Genomic DNA, 22,407 nt, shown 5'->3' with positions numbered 1-22,407 from the left:
AGACCTACTTATGCACAATGACTGTTGCTTGTAGAGAACAAGAATTATAGGCAAGGGAACAATGAGGCACATTCAGCATAGTATGATTAAATGTAGAAGCTGCATAGATATATAAAATATATGTTAAGAACTAATACCCAAACCATTCATAGGACTTTTCCAGTGTGGGCCCCAAATGGCACATGTTCCTGGAGGTAATCTAAACCTGAGGGTGAATGTGAAGGCCATCCTTGTGAATGGCCTTCACATTCACCCTCAGGTTTAGATTACCTCCAGGAACATTCTATACATTCTATATGTCAGGCCCGTTAAAGGACCCTGATGGAAGCCAGAATCCCATCCCACTCCCTTTCCTGAGGTAGGAGAGAGAACATGAGGAAAGCCACACGGGACAGAGGCATACCCACCCATCATGAGCTGCTGTGTCCAGGACCAGTCCCCATGCAGCCCATTGCGTTATATGGACCTCAGTCAAACACTTTAAAACCCACCAGCCACACTGGAACCTTTCAAAGTTGGAACAATTATAATTGAAACACCCAAAACCAGATGTCCAGCATGCCAGGTGAAAAGTGAAAACCCATATGGCAGTTTCACAGTTTTGCCATTGAGTAAAAATCCGTTCCGGATCCCCAAATGATGATCAGCCCCTGCCATCAAAGGAGATCCAACATACTAGTTTAAGGGTAGGGCTGAAACAGGGAGCTGAAAATGGCTGTTCGCCTATGCAGCAAACCATTGCAGCCTTCTTCCTCCTCCAGGAAGGAGCCAATCACACTATCCCATTGCCACCCTCACCATCCACGAGTAACAGTGGTGAGTGGGACAGGCTCTGGAGCTGGAATGCAGCATGCAATACCCTTTCTTCCTCTTCCCCCTCCCCTGCAGCAGGAGGGGAAGGGTGAAGGGGAAAAGGAAGCAGCCACCTCCCCCCCCCCCCTTATAAAGGAAAAGGAGAGAGGGAAGCAGCAGCACATGGAATACAGTTGTAGTTGCTCTTGGTTGAGATCTCATCTCTCCTCCTCCTTCCCTCCAACCCCTCATGTCAGTGCTCCCTGCTCCATGAAAGCTGCCAACAAAGTGATCATTTTCTTTTTACCCACGGACATGAAATTAGAAAATACCTGGGAAAATTAATTAAAAGAGATGCTATCAATTTAAAGACACTTCTGTATGATGATTTTTTACTTAATCATTTTGCAATTAATATGTTTGGATAGAATAGAAAAGCAGAAAACATATAAAATCACAAAAATTGGCCTGGGAGATTGGGGGTGGATGTATATATAAAATAACTTTTTACTCTTTTTAAATTGCCAAAATATGAAGGTGTCCCTTTAGTGCACAGCTTTTACTTTTTCATCTGCTTAGGTTTATGCTCCAAAGACCAGAGAACTGAGATCTGTTTTTTTTTGTAGTAAGCTAAATAGAACTGTGTGTGCAGGGGAAAGTGATCAAAAAATTACAGAAAGAATTATTTCAAGTTGATGGTATATACATGTTTGTTTGAAAGCCATACTTAGGGTCTCCGGACATAATGATTAAAGACAATAATTTCAAATTCAGCAGTTCCGTCTTTTGAAAGTGAATATGTATTTAAAACATGCTTTTTAAAATTACTTGAATGTAGCTGCGTATGGCATCAGTTAATCTTTGGAATATGATGAATAATAAAAGCCTAGTTAAAGCTTATGTTGGAGGGTTTTTGCTGCTGTTGTTTTTTGTCATCAGCATTTTGAACCCTGTGAGGATGTGGAGAGAGAACTCAGGAAAGTAGAAGTTTGAGTTTTATGGAAGGAAAGAAATGGACATAGAAATAATTGGCACCTTAGAAGGAGTGTTAATTCATATGTATATCTAGAAGTAAATTCCTTTTCCTCCATCATCCAGAAGCAGTTAGATTCCATGGTGATAAATCCCATAGAAAAACCCAGTTACCAATGGTAGGGGTTAAAAATCATACTGGGCAAGGACATCTTTTTCATCCTACAATAAATATGTCTGGATATATGCTGTGATGGGAATAATGTGAATATGTGGTTTAGTTTGGAGCCTCCAAAAATTCACTAATGTTGAACAGTTATTTAAATACTTTTTAGTACCTTGAAACAAAGTTTTAACTTGATTCCCTCATATAGAAGAAATGGATTGTTGCTTTTATATGAGACTAAACCATTTTGTCCCTTTCTCTTACGAGAAGAATGTAAGGGTGATTAGTCAGTTTGGAGCTTTCTTTTCCTTTCTTAGTATAGGTATTAATCATTAGAGGATTTCAATATTTGGAAGATATCTCTAGGGTTCATGGTGTAGCTCCTGAACTTACTTATGGGGGGAAGCACTTGGGCACCAAAATTTTGTTCCAGAGAACTGCCATTATGAATGCCTGTGGGCCTTATTTCTTTCCCAAAATTCTGGGCAAGCTGTTATGAGAAAGCAAATAATTCTGATATGTTTATTCAGGGCCTAAACACTTTTTGTGTGTCCTTTGAACCAGCATGTTTTGTATTCATAACCTAATCAAATAATGTTTTTAGACTTCTATAAAAATTAATGACCTATTTTTCCTTTATTAGGTATTTGTTTGCTTGTGGAAAGGTTGCAAAGTATATAATACACCTTCAACAAGTCAAAGTTGGTTACAGAGGCATATGCTGACACACAGTGGGGACAAACCTTTCAAGGTAAGCTGTTTTTATAAGAAATCATGTTTTGTATGTTGAAAATGTTAAACAAATTTACTTTTTATGTCTGGGCTACATTTTTAACACAGGAGGATTTTCTAGAAGTATCAAGAGAGACAAACTTTGGCCAATTGCACTTCGTTCATCATTTATATTATTATAGCACATGAAGGTTCCATCACTGTATGAACACAGATGAAGACACAGTCCCTGCCCCACAGAGATTATACATTTATTCCCAATGCCTTTATCTGAAGTGGTATGGGAGTCTTAAATTTAACTGTCTTTCCTGAAGCTCAGCTTCCAGTTTAACCTACTGTTTATGCTGAAAACAGGTGGACGCATGACTCTTATGTTTTAAACTTCCACTCTTGAGGAATAAAAAAGCATGTGAATCCTGCATCTAGATGACAGCCATTTTGCAAACAAAATTTAGTTGAAACCCAGTGAGCGATATTTATGATCAGCATATTTCTTCTTAATATAGTAAGGAAATGTGAGTCAGGAATAGAGGTCCATATAGCTGACTATATTTCTTGCATAGCATTTTCTAACTTTCTCTCTCTCTCTCTCTCTTTCTCCCCCCCTAATCTGTACCTGTGATTCTAGGTATAGTAGTGTTTATCATTCCCATATCCACCTATCCGTTATTAATGGGTTGCTTCATCCTCTTATGGATACAGTGGGGCAGTTCATAGCTGTCAATCCTGGATCACTTGATGGTAAGTCCCACCCACACTATTTCCAGTCTGAAGTTCTCCCTCCATGCAGGGTTCATCATTTTGATGGAACATCAATTTGGGCTTTTCTTCCTCTTTGATAACTTACCTAGGTAGTATTTTTTCTCTCTAAAAAGTAGTACTATTTTTTTCCTGGCTACTCTATTCCGTTTTCTTTTTTAAGGCATTTATATTTCTCAAATAGAATTTTTTTGTTATAATGACCTCTGCCAGACGTTATTTCTCTGCAGAGCTCATGTTTGCGTCATGGCAGAAAAAGAGACGCTACGGTCAAAGTCTGAGATGAAAAAATGCAATCCATCTCTCCAACCTTGTATGAAAACTAAAGTGTTGCTTTTCATCGCAAACTGCATAACATAATCTGAGGATTTCTAACTGAGAGGATGAATGACAAAGGGCAGTTCACTACCAGCCCTCAAGCTTGTTTAAGGGAATTAAATTGGCATGGAGGTGATGGCTCCTATTTTTAGAAGCTCAACAGATGGGTCAGAGATCCTTAACACCTCCAGATATGATTATTCCAGTAACTGATCCAGCTCTGGCTGCTAGTCCTGGAAACAATTTTGAAAGTTATTGTGTCAGATGAAACTTTTCCTTTAATTCCACCTCACTTTGAGATTTAAAATGGGTATTTTCTGCGTTATAAATGGAAGCAAGTGGTGGTGATTGTTCTGAAAGATCATCTCTTCCTGTAGCTTTCTGGTGGCATGCAAACTTGTATTGGGCCTAATCCTGACTAGATAGGCCTATCCTAATTGTCCGTATGTAGCAGTTAGAGATGTCAGATACATTTTTTTTTTATCATCAATCTGCTCAGGCCATCAGGATTGTTCATGTCAAAGTTTTAGTATGGTATAAACAAGCAATTGAAAGCCATAGGCATTCAACCAAGACATTACTATAAATCATGGAATCGTAGCCCATGAAAGATTAGGTAAAAGATAATCCAATTTTAGAGACATTTGCCTTTGAAAATGTAGTCTTTAGAGGGAAGTACACCCAACAAATGATGATGAATTACTTCATCTTCAGTTATAGTTGTCATAGTTAGTTACCTAGCAAAAGACAGAAGCTTCTATAAAGATCCCAGCCCCAATGGACTTCAGCTTTTAGGTTAATGCATTTGCATATAGGCCTGGTGAGAACTCATACATCTAAACGTCCAAGCAGTTTGGCTTAGATGAAGGCATCTTATGTTACATGTACTGATATTGCTAACCGGTTCCCAATACTTTCTGGCTAAGATAGATGAAAGAACTCTTTAAAGACTATAACTATTGGTCAGTAGCGCACATCATGGCTCTGTCTGAGTAATTTCAGCATTTCATCCTATTATCCTCTAATTCTTTGCGTGTCTAGTGTATTTTTCTTAAACTCTAGTGATTTTTTTTTTTTAAACACCTCCTGTGGTAGCTTTGACAAGGGGGGACGTTTGCATCTCCAGTGGAGCTTACTGCCCTCTTTTTTTTGGTTCCTTTCAGAGAATCTAGCACCAAATGTAAGCATCAGAAATCAGACTAAAGTAATCAAAGCACCCATGTGCCATGATTTCCAGGTATTGGGGAGTAGACTGTTCCCATATATACACATATGTATGGGGGCAGAGTCTTTACTGTCTGTACTTGACCGGATGGAGAATATGCTATGGCCAGTGCCGAGACTGGTTGAACTAACAGTATGGGTGCCCACCTCTGATCTGATGTGCTGGATGCTCTTTATTAAGGTTTTCTGGACTGCAGTGTTAATGGCTTACACTGGTAACCACTTGTCTTTCATTTGGAAAATGCCATTTTGAGCAATGGAAGAGTGTTTCCACCTTCTGTCCTTCAAGAACATGATTAGTGAGGGAGTGCATTCGGATATGAGGTGCAGTCATCCTTTGCCTGTTGTATGGCAGAGAGGATAGGTAGCATTGATGATACAGACACATGGCTATGATTATCTGGCCTTCATATAGTATTAATTAAAGGCTCAAAGATCTGCCATTTCACAAGAAAACCTCTTTGATGAAAGGTAGTGTCTAGTCTCACTAAGGCCAAAGAGAATTTGTACCCCCCAGTTTCAAGTATATTATCCATTCGTCATCCTTCATGTACAACAGGAAAAAGTTTTTTCAAGAGGCTGACTTCTGGGTCTGATTTCAGGAGTTCCCAAAGTCAAATTGCTCAGCATCCTAGCAGAAGCCAAAATATTCTGAGTCCTATTTACACACTCAACTCCTACTCTCAGCGAAGCCCTGTGTTTGCTACAAGTTAGCACATAGTTAACCCTGGTCGGTATCTGCTTCTCAGAAACTTCTTTTCAGGTTGACTGGGACCTTTTGTTCCTGATGACCCCAGTCAGCTCAAACAAAGGATCCTCAGCAATATCCAGTTACAAAAGCTACTTCAGAGAAATCCCTCCAAATTATCCCCTTTGAGAATCATTTGAGTTCCGTCATACCAGCAAGAGACATTGCAGGAAATCTGATCCCATCAAACCTGAGATACCTGGTAAAAGGTGGGAAGTCTTGTTGTCAAGGTTCCTCCCCCACTCTGAACTCTAGGGTATAGATGTGGGGACCTGCATGAAAAACCTCCTAAGCTTATCTTTACCAGCTTAGGTCAAAACTTCCCCAAGGTACAAAGTATTCCACCCGTTGTCCTTGGACTGGCCGCTACCACCACCAAACTAATACTGGTTACTGGGGAAGAGCTGTTTGGACGCGTCTTTCCCCCCAGAATACTTCCCAAAACCTTGCACCCCACTTCCTGGACAAAGTTTGGTAAAAAGCGTCACCAATTTGCCTAGGTGACTACAGACCCAGACCCTTGGATCTTAAGAACAATGAACAATCCTCCCAACACTTGCACCCCCCCTTTCCTGGGAAATGTTGGATAAAAAGCCTCACCAATTTGCATAGGTGACCACAGACCCAAACCCTTGGATCTGAGAACAATGAAAAAGCATTCAGTTTTCTTACAAGAAGACTTTTAATAAAAATAGAAGTAAATAGAAATAAAGAAATCTCCCCTGTAAAATCAGGATGGTAGATATCTTACAGGGTAATTAGATTCAAAACCATAGAGAACCCCTCTAGGCAAAACCTTAAGTTACAAAAAAGATACACAGACAGAAATAGTTATTCTATTCAGCACAATTCTTTTCTCAGCCATTTAAAGAAATCATAATCTAACACATACCTAGCTAGATTACTTACTAAAAGTTCTAAGACTCCATTCCTGGTCTATCCCCGGCAGAAACCAGCATATAGACAGACACACAGACCCTTTGTTTCTCTCCCTCCTCCCAGCTTTTGAAAGTATCTTGTCTCCTCATTGGTCATTTTGGTCAGGTGCCAGCGAGGTTACCTTTAGCTTCTTAACCCTTTACAGGTGAGAGGAGCTTTCCCCTGGCCAGGAGGGATTTCAAAGGGGTTTACCCTTCCCTTTATATTTATGACACTTGTCATTTCAAGGAGGGCTTCCTGATACCTAGAAAGCCAATCCTTACATGAATTCCTGAGGAGCCAAACTTCACCCGGTTAAGGAGAATTTCATAATGTCTCTGCATGCTAGCCACTAGTGTTCATGATTGATTACCCAACTTTCTGTCTTGTCCCCACAAAGATCACTGAAGTTCATAGAAGTCCTACATGGTTCAGACATGATTCTCCTCAAAACCTTCTTGCCCCATGATGGGATCCAGAACATTGTGGATTTGGCAGGCAGGATTTGCCAGAGTAGGTATCAACAGGAACTGTGCTACTGATGTCACTGCTGAAGGCCAAAACAATGTATGGATTAGTCACGACACAAATGTGTATACTGCAAGACCATTCATGTGGCCACAGAGCCTTGTATGGCATTCAGGAAATGTACAACTTCCTAGCCTTGCTGACTTGGTGGCAGATCAAGGGTCAAACTACAGTTAGGCATGGACTTCTCCTAATCTCCAGTTACTCCAGTGGGATTGTGAACCCATGCAGAGAGACTGCACAATTGAAGTACTTGGTCTCTTCAGGTATTGCAGCAGCTTCATATTAATGTTATGGAGATGAGGGCTTCTTGAAAGCACAGTGGACTTTCAGAGAACTGACATTTGAGCCGCTGTGTTTCGTATAAGTGCTGAAAAAGAATCTCACTTCCTTTATTAGGAAGCCTTTCACACGTGAGATTGGGCTGTCCCCCACAGGACATTCCTAGTTGCCATTTACGTAGCACAAAAGGAAAACAAGATTGCAGATGTGCTTAATAAATGGGTAATGGATCTACCAAAATTAAGGGATAAGGATAGTTAGTGAATGAGAGCTTTTTTGGGTGGCACCAGAGAGATCTATTAGGTACATTCCAGAAGATTGAGCTGCCAATGTTCTATAGAAGGCACTGGGAAGAAATGCATTTCCACAGACTCTTGTCATAGCAAAAGTTCTGATCAAACTCAAGAGATTGAGTAATTCTATGACCCCCTCCCCCAATGCTTTGGTTTCACGTGGGTCCCAATCCCGTTAATGATAGTAGTGGCTAATCCCATCAGCATGAGACTTTGGCCATATTTTATCACAGAACTTGGGCACCTCTGTACATCCCAGCTTAAACTCTCTCTACTTGTTGGCATGGGTTTTACAGTTCAAGAGCTAAGTATTATTGTGGTGGAAATTAAGGTGATGTGTCTCTGAGAGTCCTGATTCAAATCCTTTTAGTTTTCTGAAGGCATCTCATAAGGATGAAAGATAATTGTGGAGATGCTAACTGATTTTTGTATCAGTCTTCACTACAGAAGATACTGTATGGGGTGGAAGGAGTCTTACACTGGACCTTCACATTTAGCTAATAAAGATGAGGCACTTCACGTTTAGCTAATAAAGATGAGGCACTGTCAGACTGAGATGGCAAGAAGACTTGCTGGAACAAATAAAATACTGCAGTTTAAAAAGACCTAATGGTACACATCCAAGAATGTAGTGGCTGAGTTGCAAACAAAAAATGTAGTCTAATTAAAATCGCATGGGCTCCTATAGCAGGCCTGGAAGGGTAGTCAGTGTTGTGCCTATCTTTATAGAAGGCATTAGGGTTGATTCTAGGAATTAGACCTTGGAGCTTTTCTTCAAGTCTAGGAAAACTGGTTGAAAAAAATCAGAGAATTCTAAAATGTGTGTGATAGGAACCAACTACCAGGGCTTTTACAAAAGAAAATTGTGCCTGTAGTCTATTAAAAGTAATTGAATGTATCTATAAAACAGCAATTAAAAAAACTGGTAGATATAAATGGTTTGGATTTTCAAAAATCCTTAAACTTAGTTGCTTTGTAAACTAATATGGAGTAAGAGGCAAAGTTTTATCTTGGATTAGAAACTGGCTAGAAGAAAACAAGGAACTGGAAAAAATAGTTCTCAACTTGGCAAAAGATTAAATAGAAGATTGAGGAACTTCAGAGGAGCAGATCAGAGTTAAGCCATATGTCTTGTTGACAAATGTAAGATAATGCATACTGGAAGGAATAGTTTGAACTGCTCATACACATTATTAGGTTCTAAATTAGCTATAGACTTGTCAGGAAAAAGAAATGGATGTATTGGGTATGTACACACTGCATGCTAAGCCTGGGCTCTGACTCAGGTTTGAGCCCACCCTCATCTGTCCACACGGGTATGACTCAGGGTAAGCAAGCACTCAGAATCCTCCTAGTGCTTCTGGTTGGTCAGAGCTAAGTCCTGGTGTATCTTGGGTTCATGTCCCATGTCATTTTGCAGTGTAGACTCAGTTCCAGCTGCAGAGCCAAGTCAGAAGGTCTGTGTAGTACAGTATGGATGCATTAGCACAACTGAGACTTGGGTCCAGCAATTGTAAACCCAGGTTTACAATGCAGTGTACACACTCAAGTGTGCAGGCTTGGAACCGAGTCCATAATTCTAGGTCCCACAGACCTGTGTGTACAATGTAGTGTAAACATCCATTGTGGACAGCTCAATGAAAATCTCTATTCCTTGTGAAGCAGTGCTCAAAAAAAAAAAAAGGCAAATAGTGTTGGGATTTATAAAGGATGAGGAAGAAAATAGTAATGAAACTATAACAGTATATACATCAATGGTACAGATTTGTCTGGAAAACTGTTCAATTCTGGTCAGTCTGTTTCAAAAAGGTTTCAGAGTAACAGCCATGTTAGTCTGTATTCGCAAAAAGAAAAGGAGTACTTGTGGCACCTTAGAGACTAACCAATTTATTTGAGCATGAGCTTTCGTGAGCTACAGTTCACTTCATCAGATGCATACCGTGGAAACTGCAGCAGACTTTATATACACACAGAGAATATGAAACAATACCTCCTCCCACCCCACTATCCACTGTCCAGTGGGGTGGGAGGAGGTATTGTTTCATATTCTCTGTGTGTATATAAAGTCTGCTGCAGTTTCCACGGTATGCATCCGATGAAGTGAGCTGTAGCTCACGAAAGCTCATGCTCAAATAAATTGGTTAGTCTCTAAGGTGCCACAAGTACTCCTTTTCTTGTTTCAAAAAGGGTAGAGTAAAAAAGGGGAGAAGAGCTACTATTGATTAGAAAGATTTCTTATGTGGAGAGGATGAAATGACTGTTTAGAGAGGAGACTAATAAACTGTAAAGAAGGTAAAGTGGGTACTCCTGTGCACCCTTTCTTTTAGTACAAGAAAAAGATGTGTTCATTAAATTGAAGGATAAGCTTAAAAGGGTGTGTGTGTGGGGGGAGGGAATGTATGAATCAAACTCTTAAAAAAACTAGTCTGGAATTTGTGATAGATACCGCTGAGGCATTCAGATGTGCTGGATTAGAAAAGACTTCAGCATTTATGTGGTTAATGAGAGTGTGCACCATTACATTAAATAGGATTAAAATATATATTTTTAAGAAGTATGTAAACCCTCATGCCAACCACTGAAGGTTTGTCTGCACTGCAATAGGGTGGCATGACTGCAGCGCCTATCGGTATACTCAAGCCAGCTTTGATGGAGCTAGTTATTAACAGTAGCAATGTAGCCACGATGGCATGGGCTAGTCACCTAAGTACAGTCCTGCTCAGGGCTGTGGGTATAGAGTTGGGTGTCTAGCTTACATGTTGTTCCCCGAAGATACACTGTATGTTTGAATGAATTCTTATTAGTACACCACTTTCCCCACAGAGTTGAGGATTATGTTAATGATGGGTATTTCTCTTTTAATTGATTATGGTTATGAAAGTGTTTTTGCTCCCTTAGGAAGGAACTGATGGAAGACTATGGCCAGCCTAGCTACATCATGAGTAGTATGAGATGCTTCCTTCAGTCAAGTGATTTAGATCTTTTGGGCTGTGGTAGTCCATAATTAATGGACTCCACACACACATGGAACCAAGGGTGGTAATTTGTTGGAGTACTTCTCTTCAGAGAGCTATAATTGCATATAACTGATTACCTCTTCCAGAAGAGAGACTGTCTGCCTTATACTTCCTTAGACTGTCCTGTTGTTTGCTTATCACAGACACGATTAATATTGAACTTTTAATGATCTCAGCCAGCCTGATCATTCCACAAAGTGGATTGTAGTGCTTATGAGACTGACTTGCAGTGTCCCTTTTTATGCCATATCCTGATAAAGCAAACAGAGAAAGGAAGTTGACCTGATTAAGCTGTTAGATGTACTAAACACTCTTAAAAAACAGTTTCCTCAACAAAATCAACAGGAATTTGACTCTTGCTGAAAGGATTCATATGCTTGGGAGAAGTGAGAAGTTCAAGGCAAGATGCAACAATTAATTATTGACTTAGAAAGGATTCAGTGAGATTTAATCTTGGAAATTATAACCCTGGATAGAAATATCCCTGTATGCAGGATTCCATATTGAGGACATTGTAACTATTTCTTCCCAGATAAAATGATTCCAGTGGGTGTATTGTGAGTTTCTTACATCTCTCTTGCACATGAAGGATATATAAAATATTAAGGCAGATTGCCTAAGCAGACTGATAATTGAGCAGTAACAGTGTTCAGATCTGTAGGATTTATGCAGATGACAGATGTTTGAAACATCAAGATTGGATTTATTTGCAAAATTTCACATTTGTTACTGTCAAAAAGAGACATCGTTTCATTGAAACTAATAGAAATACAAAGGCAACATAACTTTTTTTCAAACCATTAAGAGTCTCTTCTTTATTTGTTAGAGTCCCATCAAATTTAAATGTTGACCCAATATATCTGCTCTTTTCTTCCTAAAACCTGTAGGTAGTGTTCCATGTTTTCATCTTCCAGAATTGAGGTATGTCAATACCCAAGGGTTGGATTTTCAGAAGTGCTCAGCTTTAGACTAACTGTTCACCCTTGGAGTCAGAATTTAGGCCAGGGCTGAATGCTTCTAAAAATCCCACCCAAGCAGCATAGTCATTGTGGTACTTAGAATTATTTTAGGATTTAATAATGTCCTCTCAAAATAAATACAATGACTGAATTAAGTTTAGATTTTTAAATTTGGAGAAAAAAAGTTTTGTCTTTAAAACCTGACCATAGAAAGTAAGGTCTGGCTAAAATAAAAGCTCTGGTTTGCGAAGAGAGAACTTTTTTTATTCTTGACATAGGGTATTCTGTGAATCTGTAGGGGAATATTAAAAAGTATATTTTACATATTTCGATATAATTGGAATGGTTAACTGCTAAATGTTATACTCCCATCCACGTGCTGCTAGATATTAGAGGGGAACACATCTTGTTAGTCGGCAGTAAATTGGGAAGTTCTGAAAGAAGGAACAGGACCTGAATGTTTGAGATAAGATTGAGTTTTTGAAGTTATTTTAGCTGTTAAGTTGGCATTATTATAAAGGATAAAAAGTGCAGATTTTAACCAAAAACAAATGGCATAGTGAAAGCTTTTAAAGCTATAATTTTAGTGGATCAGGTGCTGGAATATTTACAAGTGTCACAGAGGGGAAAACCATTGTTTAGCATATTAATGAAAACAACTGTATGGTCAGAAAGAGTGCAGATTTCTTAAGAGAAATCTATGGTAGAATGTCTAGTTAAAACTTTTCAAAATGCAAGTTGGCACTGAGAGTTTGTATAGATACATCCTTTCTTATATATAAGCTATAATTCCAAAATAGCATTTATATTTAAAAGATTATAGCGATCTTTTGTTTTACTTCTTTACTACCTATTTCTTGCTTGTCCCTACCTATTCTGTAAATTAAATTCAATGTTCATTACTGCCCATTAGTAATGGTGGGTATGGGTACACTGGAGAAATTAAACTTCTTACATGTTAACTTATTTTCTCTTGAAGTAACATATCCACCAATCCGGACCCACCCTATGGTATTAACAAACAAAACCAAAAAAACCTTAGATCTGAGTTTCTGAAAGAGAGAGGTTTAAAGTTATGCATAATAGTTGAGTTTGATTTATCAGAGGTCTTCTAAAGCTGTATAAGTATTTGGTGGGAAGCTGATTGGATGGGATTTAAAGTCCAGAGATCCTGAAATGACAGCCTGAACTGCTCCTATATCTTTGGAGAGGAAGAGACATAACCCATTAGTAACGGATTGCTGGATATATTATTTTAGAGAAAAAAAGAAAAGAACAGGTAAGACATTTTTCTCTTCTATTTCTTCTTGACTACAAAGTGTTCTGTAGCATCTGTGGTATACTATATTCTTTTAATTAGCTGTAATAATATAATCAACTGTTGTCAAACTATGTTGCACAAGAAGACAAAGTAAAACAAATGGTCCTTATAAAAAATACTTTTGTATCTTGGTTACAGGCTCAATTGCTTAACTTATAAATTTTTGGGTGCTTTTTAGATGTAAACTGCACCTACTCAAGTATGTAAGTATGCTGTGTCAGTTATGACCTGGAAAAGAACTCAGTTTTGGATAGAGCAAGTGCTGATTTTTGTGGTGAAGCTTTTGAATATCTTGTGTGTGGTTGGAGAACTAGCAAGTTTTGACCAATTGTGTAATCCACCCAAACAGACTAGAAACACCACTGTGTCTTATGAACCTGCCTTCCAGAAACATGCCTGGTACACATTTATCTGGCATATTTGTAGAATGTATTACTGTTTCACTTTCATTTAATAAGTTTGTAATATTGTCATGCTTATAATATTCCTTTTTTTTTAGGGACTATTTTCTGAGCTCTTGCACACATTGCCAAGAGTGTGGCTTTAAATTTTGCAAGGAGTGTGGTTCTACTTTGGGTCAGGTTTTCTGCTTTGCTCCAATCTTGTCAGAGCTAATGGAGCTAGGAAGATTTCTAAGTGAAAGTTAAGTAGGCCGTGTAACACAACTTCAAGTGTCACCTAAAAACTATTTTTTTTGTCACCTAAAAACTGTTTTTTTAAATAAAGGCTAAATAGTAGAGAACCTCAAGTTTTATTTTAGTGACTTTGTTTCCTTTCATGAAGCCATCTTGTGTTCATGTAGAAGTCACCAGCTTCTAATGACTTCAGAACTACAGAAGAAACAATTTTTGCTAGAAATTATGCTTTCAGATAGGATGAAAACAACTTACTTCCGCTGGCACAAGTTCGTTGTGTTTTTTTTACATGACTAAACTCAGATTCTTAATTCACATCACTATGAATTCAGAGTAATTGAAGTCACGTTGGTGTTACTCCGGCTTTACAGTTGTGTAAATGATACTAGGATCCTGGACCACTGTGTTTAATTTGTCCACAGATGCACTTATTAGGTGCTTATATATGATTCGTAGGTTACAAAGCGAAAGGGATGATTGTGCTCATCTAGTCTGACCTCCTGTATATAACGAGTGTCTATAGAACTTTCACTAAATAATTCCTAAAGCATATTTTATAGAAAAATATCCAATCTTGATTTTAAAATTATGGTGGATTATCCATCACTAACAACCCTTAGTAAATTGTTCTAGTGGCTGATTACTCACTGTTAGAAATTTATGCCTGATTTCCAGTCTGAATTTGTCTGTCTTCAGCTTCCAGCCATTGGATCATGTTATACCTTCTCTGCTAGCTTGAATGGCCCAGTATTAGGTATTTGTTCCCAATTTAGATACTTACAGATTGTAATCAAGTCACCCCTCAACCTTCTCTTTGTTAAAATAAATAGATTGAGCTCCTTGAGTCTGTCACTGGGAGGCATGTTTTCTAATCATTTAATCATTCTTGTGGATCTTCTGAGAGCCCTCTCCAAATTATCAACATCCTTCTTGAATTGTGAGCACCAGAAATGGGCACAGTATTCCAATAGCAGTCATAGCAGTACCAAATAGAGAAATAAAATTTCCTTTCCTATTCAAAATTCCCTTATTTATCCATCCCAGGATCATGTTAGCTCTTTTGGCCACAGCATAACATTGGGAGCTCATGTTCAGCTGATTACCCAAATCTTTTTCTGAGTCACTGCTTCCCAGAATAGAGTTGCCCATTGTGTGATCATGGCCTGCATTCTCTATTCCACAGCTCAGAATGGCTCAGTTAGGAATGAGGGAGCAGAATATGCTAAGTGGTAGCCCCATCTCCTCCCTTCATTCAGCCCATATGAGGAGGAGGTTTGTGGTTTTATTTCTTGGTCTGCACATGGCTGTCATTACATGCAGAGTTACAGCCTCCCCAATTCCTCCAACCGCTGCAGTGCCTGACTATCAAGGATGTTTTCATAAGTGAGATGGGAAATAAGAGGATGCAGCCCAAACTCAAAACAACAAAGTGATAGTAGCGAGGGAGAGAGAAATAAGAGCACATTGTTTCATTTTGGGGCAGTGATATTTTAGTTCCTTTCAGCTACTAGTACAGTTAACTATCACCGTTGCTTGGAATGGGAGCTGAAAAAATTAATATTACATTCTCTCTCACATCCATTCTTATCCCAGAAGGAGCGTCAGACTCTTTTTTCTCCTACTTCCATTTTCAAGTGTGTGGCCCTGGAGGGAAGGTTTCCCTCCCCAGCTCCTAATCAAAGTGAAATTAAAATATTTTGTCAATGAACTAAAACTAATTAAAATTAAGACAAATATTGAATTTTATTGTTGAAACATTGTTTTATGATTTACCATTTGTCGAATTGTTTCATATAACCAGATATGAGAACACTGACTATATCCATAATTCTTTTGTTTATGACCAGGAGATTTCTTGGTCTCGTCTTGTTTTTCTGTTTTGTTTTCCGTCATTATCTTTTGATTATGCATTTTCTCAAAAAATTTGCTAGAGTAACCTTACCAGGCCAAAATAACTGAGGTACTTAAAATTTGTAAGATATGTATTACAGTATCTTTAAAAAATAAGCGTCCTTTATTAATAGTATAGTACTTCACAGTAAGTGTTAAGCTCAAAAACTACTTTTTAAAAACAGTCTCAAACTATGAATTGTCACAAGGAAGGGCAGAAGAGGTAGATGTAAGAGAACATTATATTTGATAGGTAAATAAGGTTGTAAAATAATTGCAGAGTAGAGCTAGTTCATGAATGGAGGGTTTTGAAAAAGGGGTAAGTTTGAATTGAAAGGGGAAATGTAATTGAGGAGGAGAGTGTATGGATCTGCTTCTTGCAACAAGAGCTGTAGGTACAGTGTCTAAGGTTTTTCTCTGAGCTTTGAGAGAACTTTTTTTATTCTGTACAGTAATCTGTTTCACTGGAAAAATATGTGACACAAATTAGGATGGGAATTTGTATCAGAGTTTTTCTGTTCTTGGATAGAATTTCGTGCACTTTGAGAACTTGAATTGATTGCTTCTAATTTGTTGGAATTCAAGTAAGAAAAGGTAAACTAAAAAAACTAAACTATAACAAATCAATTCTGTGCAGACTATCTGCCATTTGAATGAATGCCACAAATAGTCCCCAATATTCTCTTGTCATTTTGTTTCCCTTTAGTGTGTGGTTGGTGGATGCAATGCCAGTTTTGCATCTCAGGGAGGGCTGGCTCGTCATGTGCCCACGCACTTCAGCCAGCAGAACTCTTCAAAAGTTGCCAGCCAGCCAAAGGCCAAAGAGGAATCTCCTTCTAAAGCAGGAATGAATAAAAGAAGGAAGTTAAAGAACAAAAGACGACGCTCATTACGTAAGTGTATGAGTTGTACTGATTTTTTTACCTCCATTGACAGTATTATCTTCTTTTCCCCTTTTCCTTCCGCCATGTCATCTCTCCATGCTCCCAGCTGCATATTGGAGATCCCTTTCCAATGAAACTCAGAGAAGCCTAGGATATATTTGCCAGGCAGTGAGGCTGCAATAAGCATTGTTGTGCAGAGGAGCTGTTGGGAAAGATTTTTCTGATACAAAAATTAACCTGTTATATGTAGCTATTGGGTGGGGAGAAAAGAAACCAGTTTTATGAAGTGATCTATAAAACCTTACAAAGTTTAAATACATTTATTGAAATGACAACTGATCACTTTTTACACATAAAAATAAAGGTTGAAAAATCAAAGGAAATCACTCTGAATAACAATCTCCATTATTTCTGGTTTGAAGAACGAGTTCAGCTCAAAACTAAAAAGAATGATCATGTTTTCAGCATTTGGTCTGAAAGTACTGATGGCTCCACGGTCCAGTATGAAAATGTGGTGTAAACTAAAGGACTTGATCAGCTGCAAATCAAAACCAATGTTTTCTTTCTGCTATGTTGTGTGTTTAATTTGCATTTGAAGCACTTTCAACCAATGAAGACTTAACAGGAGCTTCTGGATCTTGCCAAAACTTTCATGACAAAAGCTAGGCATCTCAAAATAAATAACTGCACTTTAAGAGATGCTGAGCCCTACAGCTCATTTGAAGTCAAAATATGATTTAGGTGGCTGACTTTAAGTATCCAAATTGGAAAGTATTGATTCTTGTGTCAAAAAAAACTATTCTAAATTGGCGGTATGCACTTCTTATTTATATTTGATTGAACATGATTGAGTCATAAGAGTTGAGTCAGGGCTTCCTCAGTTAAAGCTGTGACAGAGCTCTTTGCCAGCATCAGGTTATCTACATCCTTTGAGATTTACACACCTACAATATGAATATATTGCTGAATTTTTCTACAGCTACTCTGTAAAGAATACATACTCTGTATGTAATGGGGAAGGAAATGGAAAAAAATCTGTAAAGTTGTAGGTGGTGGTAGGAGTTACACACACATCATTCAGAGTGACCTAGGAAATTAATATGAGTGGAAGATGCTAAAATGAGATTATCTTGGAGAAATGCAATTTAATAAATCTGAAGTAAAAGAATCTGATGCAGATTAATCAGGGAGAAACTAGGAATGGACAGTAAGGAACAGTACTCACTGGGAGATGGACTAGATGACCTAATAGGTCTTTTAATTTTTCTAGACTCTATGATTCAAAATCTGATACTCTTCCTTTTTTTAGCAGGTGTTTTGTGTATATGTGTTGCTTGGATAATTTTAGTTAATATGCCATTTTGTCTAATGTTTCATAGACAATGTGTAAAATATTTACTTTTTTTTCCCCCTCTTGACATTGCTTAAGAAATTCTTCCTTACAGGACTTCACGCAAAGTATTGTTCTGTTGCAGTTCTCTTCAGCGTGCTGACATCCTGTAGCTCTTTAATTTCTATACATGTGGCTTCATGAGTAACTTTTTCTTTTGAAGTAAATAATATTCACAGTTCGTACTCTTTGGTTACATACCTGTCTCTCTTATTACTTTGTAATTTGCTTCACTTTACTGTCAAAATTAAGTTCAATATAGAAAGAGATCTGACAGTTGCCATGAGCACTTTCTTGCTCCATGCAACAAAGTTGTTTGAATGACTTTACCGTAAGGAAAAATTCCCATCTAACTGAGTTGAGGATAGATTCCTATAATGAACTTCTCCAAAGGCCATATAACCAAGAAGTTTATCCGAAGCTGATAACACTTTCACAAAATGCTACGTATAGGTATCTTGTCTTAAAACTTTATCCATGGGTTGCAAATCTTGTTAGGTTCTGAAATCAGACTCCTTAACAGGACAAACATAATTCTGTTTGTCTTTGTTTCTTCAAAAGTAGTGGGCCTAAAGTTAGGCATCTAAGGCAGTGATACTCAGACCTCAGTCAGTTTAGGAGTCAACTTAGTGATCAGCATTACCCAAAAGAGCCACAGTAATGTGAATTCATTGTTTTATTTACTGTTTGTATATGTAGTAGAATTTGGCTCCTGAACCACTGAGGTCTGAGCATTACTGCTTTAGATGCCTAACTTTAGTTACACTACATTTGAAGAAACTGTAAGGCAAGTAGAATATATAATTAATTAATTCTCACAGCAAAATGACTGACCAGGTATTCTGCAGTTGGTTAATAACATAGTAAAAGAATCCTGATTGGTTAATAACTTAAAGTGGTTAATAATTAAATCAGTGTTTTAATATCATGTGCTGCAAAGAGCCGCAGGAGACACATTGAAGAGCCACCTGCGGCTCCCGAGCCTCAGTCTGAGTATTGCTGATCTAAGGTCTGGTCTCACTTAAAAGTTAGGTTGACATAGCTACTGCATTCCGGGGTGTGGATTTTTCACACCTCTGAGTTCTGTAGTTCAGATGATCTAACCCCCAGTGTAGATGCTGCAGGTGGACGGAAGAATTCTTTCATCGAACTATCTATAGCTGCTTCCTTTCCTGCATCAAAGGAAAAACCCCTTTTCATCGCTGTAGAAAGTGTCTATGCTACTGTGCTAGTGTGGCACAGTTGCAGCCGTGTCGTCATGCTGCTGTAGTGCCCATAATGTAGGCGTAGCCCAGATCTGTATTTAAGTACTTGAAGGAGTGGCCTGACTTTCAGAGGTGCTGAGCAGCTCAGGTTAGAATAAGTTATTGATTAAACAAATTCTGAAATATCATAACATACAATTTGCTAAAATCATCCAGAAAAAATAAATTCCTAAAGTTTGTCACTTCCCCACCAACCTTCCAACTTCCTTTTTCATTAACTGAAGAAAGTACTTATTTCCCTCCTACTCTGAGGAGTGAATTCTGTGTACCTAGTTACAGTTTATAACTCCGGCAATAACTTTTTGTTATTGAGAAGTAAGTGTGTCTGACGAAAATACTTACTAGCTATTGATTGTTTATACATGATTACACTGAAAATATCCTCTTATATACATCTAGAAAAGTCAGAGTAAAGAGATCAGATTCTCTGCTCAAACCCGAGGTTCTCAGTGGAGGGTATTAACACAGAATAGGTTACCATGAATGTTTAGGTGGCAAAAGCAAGATCTTACTTAATTTACTAGAATATAAACAGTTTATTCTTCATGTTCATATTTTGCTGGTCTTTAACTAGTTTGTATTTTGTCTTCCTTTTCATAAACACTGTGTATATTTTTTCAGTTGCTTGTAATAGGTGTATATGGCTTTAAAAATAATTGGTAATGAAAGATTAGATATTGTGCGAAATTGAATCTAGTATTTTTTGACAATGTGATTTTTTTTCTTTTTCTCTTGCTGTAGACACCTTCCTAGCTGATTGCATAAGCAGTCAGATGGAGACTTGCTGACCTTGTTACTATAAGTGCTATCAAAATTGACACTCATGCTCACAATTATAATAATTCTGTTCTGTGTAGCCTCAGATTCTCTGTTCCCAATACATTTGGAGGCATCCATCCATCCATACTTATTGAAAGTGATTCTCAACTTTGTACCATGACCCTAAAGTGTGTCTTCATATTTGCTACAGAATCTAAGCTTCTTCAGTTGCTTGTCTATATATATTCTGCTTGTGGTGTGCCTACACCCCATGCACTCAATTGGAATATTTGGTCCAGTAGTGCCTGTTGAGACCGTGCCTGTACCAGGGAGAGCCCCCACCCCTTCCAAAGGCATAAAGGGTGGAGCAGGGCCAGCCATCCCTCAGTTCCTTCTCATCACCCATGACTGAGAGCAGTTTCCCTGTCTCTTGCACTTGTGGTCCTTAAACTGGAATTTTTGTATATAGTTACATTCTTAGGGCTTGTCCACACAGTGGTGTAATGAATTCTACAAGGGTGTGATTTCTAAAGTGCACTAACGTGCATTAATTGTTCCGTGTAGTCCCTGCTGGCATGCCTTAATGTAGTGCTGTTTGAAACAGTAATTTGTAAAGGCCTGGTCTACACTAAAAAGTTAGTTTTAGTCCTGTGGCTCAGGGAAGTGAAAAATCCATACCTCTGAGTGGCATAGGTAACATGACCTAACCCTGGGTGTAGACAGCACTATGTTGACAGAAGAATTCTTCCATCCATCTAGCTAGCATCTCTTGGGGAGGTGAATTATCTGTGCCGATGGGAGAACCCTTCCCACTGGCATAGGTAGTGTCTACACTGTAGTGTTTCAAGTGCAGACAAGTCCGAAAGCACACAAATAAATCTTTAGTGCTCATCAGCAGAGACTGTGTGGACCCACTGATGTGTAACACATTAATGCACTTTAGAAATCACACCCCCATAATTCGTGTTACCCCACTAATATTACTCAAGTCCCTAATATACTTTAGTAGTTAGGATAGTATTTTTATTAGGTTTTAGTTTGGGTTAACTATTTCTAGCTATTTGTTTACCAGTACCAGGTGGTCAACTTCATGGCTGACCAAAAATCTCCTGGTTTTTAATATTGCTGTTTGTGTGGCACAGCTATACTATTCAGTGATTGACATTATTATTTTTTCTTGTGAGGGACATATCACTGAGAAATAATTTGTTTTTCACTTGTTCTCCAGACAAACCCTAATAGCCTGGGGTGCATGTGTGACATACCCAGGGTACAATCTATGCTGATGAACAGTTGTCACCTTGGCCCTCTTACCTGCGGTTCCCTTTACGCTGCTTTGTGCTGTAGCTGCCACTCCTGGTCTGCACTCACACAGCCTACAGCATGTAAGTCACTCCCAGCTACATTGTATGAGTTCTGCAGCCAGCCACTTCTTGAGCCACACTGCAGGATGACAACAGCATGCTACCAATCCCAGACTTTCCCTGAAATGTACATCTTGTACTGCTCAGCTTTCTCCTGGACAGTACAAGTTCATATCAAGTCCATCATTTTATTAATATAAAATGACATGCACAAATCCTGTTATCCCAAATGGAATTTCACAAACACTTCAATTCAAACACAGATTAAGATAAAACAACTTTATTAACTACAGAGAGAGAGATTTTAAGTGAATACAAGTAGTGAGGCATGAAAGAATTGTTCACAAGAAAAATAAGTGACCAGCTAGAGTAAATTCAAAGCAGTCTCTCTCACCACCTGTTTCAGCAGTCCTATTGGCTGAACTTCTTTCAGTCAAGATACCTCCTCCAGTCCAATGCTGTTTTCTTTGTTCTTCAGGTGTCATGAATGCTGTTCCTTTTATAGTCCTCTCCCTCCTTTGAGAGGCTTCTCCAGCAGGGAGCCAGGCAATCCTCCTCGTCAGAAACTCTATGCTGTTTCTTTGCTAAGATGTAGACTTTCATCCATGTCCCTTTTCCTGCCAATGAATGGCCATGTAAGCAGGTGATGGCCTGTTTGATCTTGTTTACACCTGACTGAGGTGTCAGTTTGCCCTTTGTCTCTGAGGAAGTAGTTTGGCTACTCCCAGAATTTGAATGTGTTTCAGTAACACCATACAGCGGAATCTCATAACTTGAAATTCAACGTTGCAACACATATTTTGCCAGGACAACATTGACCAGTGAATTATGGGTTTTCAAATAAGATCTCCCAAGGCATACTTTGTACCAAGTGTGGAAGGGGTGAATTCAGGGGTACAGACCATCAAAATGTGCTTGAACATTTATTCTTTTAGATAAATAAATGAGACCTTCCTTGGATAAGGGCAGACAAGAATCTTCTGGCTCCGAGCAGTACTCTTCCGAAAGTACCCCGGTAGGCACTGGCTCTTCAAGTTTCAAGGCTCCTGCTTCTTCGCAAAAGCATTCCTAGACTGTTCCAGCTGTCACGTCTTCCTCAGGAGATGAAAAGGGTAGGGGACAGCACCACTCCCCTAAGGAGCACAGATGTGGTCCCAGGGACCTAGCAAAAGAAAGAGGGGAAAGTCTCGT

General features: G+C 38.6%; 1 protein-coding gene across 8 annotated transcripts in view; it reads left to right on the top strand.

Moving 5' to 3' along the window:
• The window catches only part of AEBP2 (AE binding protein 2), an 86,920-nt gene that overhangs the window by 27,253 nt on the left and 37,260 nt on the right, over positions 1 to 22,407 (top strand). For all 8 annotated transcript variants that reach the window (XR_012155729.1, XR_012155726.1, XR_012155727.1 and 5 more), the window contains exons 3-4: positions 2,574 to 2,681; positions 16,261 to 16,447. Coding sequence is in view for 5 of the 8 variants with exons in the window: in XM_073318705.1 (XP_073174806.1) it covers positions 2,574 to 2,681; positions 16,261 to 16,447 (295 nt within the window). In the remaining 3 variants the exon portion in view is untranslated. The remainder of the gene's footprint in view (positions 1 to 2,573; positions 2,682 to 16,260; positions 16,448 to 22,407) is intronic.

The sequence above is a fragment of the Lepidochelys kempii genome, chromosome 1 (genome assembly GCF_965140265.1).
Source record: "Lepidochelys kempii isolate rLepKem1 chromosome 1, rLepKem1.hap2, whole genome shotgun sequence".
NCBI lineage: Eukaryota > Metazoa > Chordata > Testudines > Cheloniidae > Lepidochelys > Lepidochelys kempii.
This window is presented reverse-complemented; position numbering and strand designations above follow the sequence as displayed.